We start from the raw sequence: 6,575 nt of genomic DNA, 5'->3' as shown, positions 1-6,575 counted from the left end.
GCTGGTGTTACTGACAGGTTTTTGTTTTATTTATTAGAAATTGACGCTTAGACAGATCTTGTTTTGTTTTATTAATTTAAATTGTCCTAGCCTCTCCCATATTTTGACAATAATGTTTTTGAACTTTGTGTTTAATATAAAATAAACTATCTGTTTATTTTTCATATGACTCCTTCAGTTCTCCAAATAAAGGTGCTTCAGAATAGGATCACCAACCCAACCTGTAAATAGAGCACCAAATTAGGAGGGTGTGAGTGGGGCATGTCTTGTGAGTAAAGCAGTGCAGCTCAAGTTGGCCGCCTAGCTCACAGGCGTGAAACTACTTGAAATGGAACAGGTTATGTGGAAACACTGACTGTCTCTTTTAAATTTGTATGTGTGTTTGTTTTTTTTAATGGACCTTGAGTCTAATAATAAAGTCTATCTATCTATCTATGTGCTCCTGTGTCTTTTAGGTACTGACTTGATTTTATCTTTAGTTGAGGTCACCCCCATCTCCAGAAAAATATAGAAATTTATAATAAATAAATAACAATAATAAAAAATAATACTGAAATGTGGTTGCCATTCCAACTGATTACCATCTGAGACAGTTATGTTATTGTTGTATTTTTCTTTGTTCATGGATTGGTGGTCTGTAGAGCACACTGTCTGTTTTTATCACTGGTAGGACTTTTCTTTAAGAACAGTTTAGCTTAAACATTTTAAGATTGAAATTCTTGAAGTGAAGTGAAATTACATTCACCAACTCACAATTTTATTCTTTTTCCAGTCAGTCCAGTTGTAGTTGACATGTCAGGACTTACATAGCACCTAGAATTAGTGCTACTGTATCTGACACATGTGAAATATGGTCAGTTTTGTCTCCTGTTGAATAATGACTAGGTTTGTGCAGATTCTCATTATGCTACAGGGAAGTTCACCTTTTATATATAATTTATCACCACTACATCATTTTGATATGACCATACACCAATAAAATCAGCATAAATTCCTGAGCTTTGGCCAAAATATGTTCAGTAGAGTCACTGATTTTGTGGGTTTCAGACTTTTTTCAAGTTGAAGTCTCGATTTCCAGATTATTAGCTGTGTATTAGAAAATACCAACAGATAGTTCTCAGGGTTGTGATTCGTGGCCTGTGGAGCACACTGTCTGTTGGGTACTACAACTGAATGCAAGTCTTCTCAAATAATATACAATGATTTTTGACAAAGACTAAACTTAAAACTCTTAAATTTGAGGGTCTTACCTGTAAAGGCCACAGTGACAATGTGAAGTAAAATGAGCACATCCATTGATGACTCAGGAAGGGTCAATAAAGTATGGTGCAGATTACTTCCTCATACTGCCTTTATATTTGGAAATCCACACTCTTGCACTGAAATCGTCAAAGGGAAAGACAAGGATCAAGGATACCATTGTTTTTGGTGTTTAACTTGATGATACTGCAGAGGATTTTTTTCTTTTAAATCTTGTCTTTCAATTTTAACCTCTGATATTTACCCCATATTATTTTTGACGAGATGAAACAAATACTTAACATTTATACTTCAAGTCTTTCCTTACTGTTTAAAAATTTGTTCTGCTCATAGTGTTTATTGCGAATGATTAACAAAGTTGGACAACAGTGCATTTAGTAAATTACCTATCACTTCCTCATGCTGTGTTTGCTGTCACTGAAGGGATCAAGAGTGAAAAACAAGCTGATACACATCATCATCCTGAGAGACGTACTGTATGGTATGAGCTCTCACCATCTGACCAGAGAGAGTTCTCTCACTGCTGAGGACAAGATATCTTCAAGTTTCTTCATATTGGAATAAACATGCTAGTTTTTGCTTAATGATGATCTGATTCAGATTTTGATGCTCAAAGGTCAAAGGTCACAGTGACTGAGAACACATTGTGGACAGAGCTCAGGTATTCTGGTGTTGATTATACTGATATCTGATCAGATAAAAATGATGAAGGGTTAATAATTTAGATATAAAAGGAGAACTTTTCTGTAGCATAACGACGTCCTAAAAACACTCTGGTCATGAGTCAACAGGAGACAAAGCTGACCATATTTCACATGTGTCAGATACAGAACTAGTGGCACTAAATTTAGGTGCTACATAAGTCCTGACAAACATGCACGTAAACTACAATTGGACAGAGGAACTGTGAGCGGTGGTAATTGTAATTTCACTTCACAAGAATCTGAAATTTTAGATTTTTAAATTAAAATTTCATGTTTAAATTAATTTCACTTACCCTCAAATTTAAGAACTTTAACATTTTCACTTGTCCTTGTGTGCTTCTTTTGAACAACTATAACTGCAATAATCACAAAACTGCTTTCGCTGTTAATCAGGGAAATGGAAATGCAAAGCTAATAATTTGGATGGGGGTGATCTAAACTCAAGTTTTCATCCATGAGAATATACAATGCATTCTTGTTTCTGTCTTCTAATTAGTTTTTGTTTGTTTGCTTGTTTTTTTTTTTTTTTTTTTACATATGGACTCTCTCATCAGTGATTCTATAGCCACTAGACAATATTGTGAAGTCTTCATTACAGTCTGTCTTAAACTACATTTGTCTCCTCCGGTTTAGTCTGGAGTCTGGACTTCAAACCTGTCCTCTGACACTTCCACACTTCCTCATTCATTTATCATCAGCAAGTTTTGTCCCTGCTTCCTTCCCTTGTCTCCTCTCCTGGTTTGGAAAAGAAGTAATCAACAGACAAAAATGTGTCTCTTTCTCTTTCTTGTAGGAGTGACTGGTCAGCAAGTGGTCGTCGAGCCAAATGTGTATTCTTTTCCTGGCCAGACAGTCAACCTGAGCTGTGTCCTCACTCCTCCTGGGGTTCAGATCTCACAGGTCACAATCACACAGTTTGTTTCAGTTAGGATTTGATAACTTTAGGTTATATGGGACTAAAGAGAGAGAGAGAGAGAGAGAGAGAGAGAGAGAGAGAGAGAGAGAGAGAGAGAGAACTGGCCGTGAAAAGCTTACATCCATACCTGTTCCACTCCTTTGTGTATAATGCTGTGTACACTGACCTGTGAAGTTTACAGCTAAATATGAATGTGTCAAAAGACCCTCCAATGTCACTTATCAACAGCATGATGACTGAGGCCTGTTGTGTTTCTCAGTCACTGAACACATCCTAACCACTGACCCGGAGTCTGCTCCACCACAGGTCACATGGTTCTATGAAACAGAAGTGAACAGAAGCAGCATTGCAGTAGCTGTGAACGGTGAACTCGAATACCCTCCGTCACACCTGAATGGGAGAGTCAGCTTCTCACCCAGTCCTCCAGACCTGACCAGTCCTTCCATCCAGATTAGAAATGTTAAGAAATCTGATGAGGGGAACTACATCTGCTCAATTACTACCTTCCCAGATGGCCCCAAAGAGGGCACCACTAACCTGGAAATGCTGGGTAGGTAAAGTCCACATTACTGTGTTTATACAGTCTTTAAAGGAACCAAAACTATCAAAACTGTGAAAACCATGGAAAATACATCCATCCATAAATCTTTTATACACTTTCTAAATATTACAGTATATAGCATAATTGCTGAAGGTTCTTGGTCTTATTGCATACAAACACAACATTTCAGTCATTTCAGTATTGTTTTGACAATGTGCTCCAGTGTTAGAGATCTTAACATCAGCCATAACTGCTCGTCATTATTGTCTGTGCCTTTATTTTATGATGGCAACTACACTAAAATTGTGTATTTTCACAGTGCCAGTCTCCAATACAACACTAACTCCCAGCAGCACAGACCTGGAGGAGTTCAGTTCTGTCCGTCTGTCCTGCTCCACCTCTGGATCCTTCCCCTCCTTCCTCTGGCTGAACAGCAGCTCTGAGGTCACAGCCAGTGACAGAGTTCACATCACTGATGGAAACGCCACTCTCACTATAGTCAGTGTGACCCGCTATGACCAGGGACCATACAGGTGTCATGTGTTCAATACAATCAATAATGACACCAGTGATCCAGAGCTTCTCTCCATCAGCTGTGAGTCACTACCCTGCATGCTCAGATCTTTTTTTCTCCTTCATGTAACATCAACACATTGTTGTCATTTAGAAAATTATGTTAATTTGCTTTGCTTTGCACAAACATTTGTTTTTCTTTGCTGCTAAATTTTGCATATTAATCATTTATACATTCTCAATTTGAGTCAGTGTGAATGCTATGTGTCTTTTCATGCTGCTAACTTTACATCCTAGTGTTTTTTTTATTTTTTACCTGCATTCAGTTGGCCCAGAAAATACCCGTTTAACAAAATCTCCATCACAAGATCACTATGAGGAAGGGTCAGACATCAGTCTAATGTGCTCAGCTGACTCCAGACCCACTGCCCAGTTCACCTGGTTTTTGAATAAAGAGCCTGTGACTGATCCTGGATCAGAGCTCAGACTTACGAACATTACGGAGAGTCAGAGTGGGAACTACAGCTGTCAGGCCTTTAACAACAAAACTATGAGAAATGAAACATCTCACCCTTCTGTCATCTCCATCTTTAGTAAGTTTGACTTCAAGTTTATACAAACCTATGACTCTAGTCTGCACAGAGACATTTATATTGCCTATTATATTAAACTGAAGCCTAATTCAAAATAATTTGCAATGACCGATGATGTGTCAGTCAGTCAGTCAGTGAGAATATGAGGGCAACATATAATTATTAGCAATTAATTTGCATAATTTCAGCAAATTAACTCAAATATTAAATAAGACTCTGAGCCAGACAAAAACATACATTACTTCCCTGCACTACAAAATATTCCCTGTTATAAGTAGTAGTAAAACCACACAGCACCAGCCTCCAGTGTAACACTAACTGCCAGCACAGACTTGGTTCAGATTATGTCGGCAGAGCAGGTACTGTACACTATTGCCATACAACTGACAAATTATCCCAAAAGACTGTGATGATGTGATTAAAAAATGTCTGGATGTGAATAGACTCTTCTATATTCTGACCGTACAGTAAAATCACTGATACTGTACATTATGTACAACTGAAAATGTTAGAATAACACGGCTGACATACTTAAAACACTATAAATGATTTGGAGCAGGAAGTTAACGCTAACAAGGATGAACCTCAACTTCCTTTTTTACCAGCTCTCTCTTGTTCCTGTTTTCATATTTCATTCAATAAATTCTTTATCTTTTGTCCAACAGAGAAAATAGTGGACGCCTCTGTCACACCATCAACAAACCAGCAAGAAGAGGGAAACACTGTCAACTTAACCTGTGAGGCTGCTGGCTCTGTCTTCACCAGGAAGTGGTTGAAGAATGGAGCAGACCTGACTGAGAGTGACAACATGATGTTTTACAATGAGAGCAGAGTGTTGTCTTTTCTGTCTCTAAAGAAAACAGACAGTGGAGAAAATTCATGTATCCTCAGCAACCCCCTTAGCAGTGATGAAGCTAAATACAACATGGACGTTAACTGTAAGTAACTTGTTAAACACTGTAGCCTACTTTTATGGTGGTAAACTAATGAGTGCAGTGTAATATCTAACCTCTCACTCTCCCTTTTTCTACTTTTCCATTTCTGTCTTTTTCTCTCAGTTGGACCCGAAAATGTTCAAATCCAAGGTCCAAAAAAGTTCAAATTGAATGAGATTAATTAATATTAAACTGCTCTGCTCAGTCGACACCATCTCCTAGTTTCACCTGGAAACTGAATGAAAGAGCATCCTCCATCTATTCTTCTGTGCTGATGAAACGCATCACAGGTCGGAAATCTTATTCTTATTTTTTTTTATATGGGTAAACATAATTGGCATAAATGTATTCGGTATTCTGTCATTTAAAAATTTCAAAACCAGTTGCAGTATTTTTGTAGTGGTTCATTAACCTCTATCAGTGCCAAAAATGTTTAATACATGTTTGTAATGTAATATTTTTTGGCATTCCGCTTTCCTGCTTTTACAGGCACAATATAGATCGACTTAAAGGTCAAGGAGGGATGGATCTGCAGCAAAGGTAAGGGCTCAGCCCTATGTTTATAGTATGTAGGAATCTTTTTCACTGAATTAAAGAAAACATATTTGTTATAATTATAACTCAGATGTAACTGGCCATATTTTTTACAATACCTTTAGAAATAACAAAGATCCTCCACCAGAGGACACTGGTGAGTTGTGATTTGATCTAATGTCACCAGACTACCATATGTATACATCACAATCATAGACAATCCGTCAACAATATTTCTTACAGAACAAGAGGAGAAAATATATGAGAACATGAATATGTAAAATGAATTCAGTGATCTTTCCTGTACGGTAGGTTTTAATTTCATTCTGATTCATTAAAAATGGTAGACACAGTTCTGTAACTACTACAGACTAACAATTACTTAAAGCAGAAGTGAGTGATATATTTGTGTTAATATAAGTCTTAAATAGTTATATCTTCCGACAGCAATCACTTACATAGAGTGTTTGGACCGAAACACGGGTCTCTCAGTCCCTCTGCTCTGCTCTGAGCCGAAGAGAAAACATTTATCGTATCCTACAGTTTTTATCCAATGAGGAGAGAGAACGGCATGCAGGG

General features: G+C 37.5%; 1 protein-coding gene across 1 annotated transcript in view; it reads left to right on the top strand.

The window, feature by feature from the left end:
* Nucleotides 1–3,029: 3,029 nt before the first annotated feature.
* Nucleotides 3,030–6,575, top strand: part of LOC310999241 (cell adhesion molecule CEACAM5-like) — a gene marked incomplete at both ends in the record, with an annotated part of 29,269 nt that continues 25,723 nt past the window's right edge. Inside the window, 4 exons of the mRNA XM_083989565.1 lie at nucleotides 3,030–3,036; nucleotides 3,140–3,430; nucleotides 3,741–4,016; nucleotides 4,261–4,527. Coding sequence (XP_083845691.1) covers nucleotides 3,030–3,036; nucleotides 3,140–3,430; nucleotides 3,741–4,016; nucleotides 4,261–4,527 — 841 coding nt within the window. The remainder of the gene's footprint in view (nucleotides 3,037–3,139; nucleotides 3,431–3,740; nucleotides 4,017–4,260; nucleotides 4,528–6,575) is intronic.

Source organism: Trachurus trachurus (assembly GCF_905171665.1).
Source record: "Trachurus trachurus genome assembly, chromosome: 16".
Classification (NCBI taxonomy): Eukaryota; Metazoa; Chordata; class Actinopteri; order Carangiformes; family Carangidae; genus Trachurus; species Trachurus trachurus.
The sequence above is the reverse complement of the archived record's forward strand: the minus strand, read 5'-3'. Positions and strand labels throughout refer to the sequence as shown.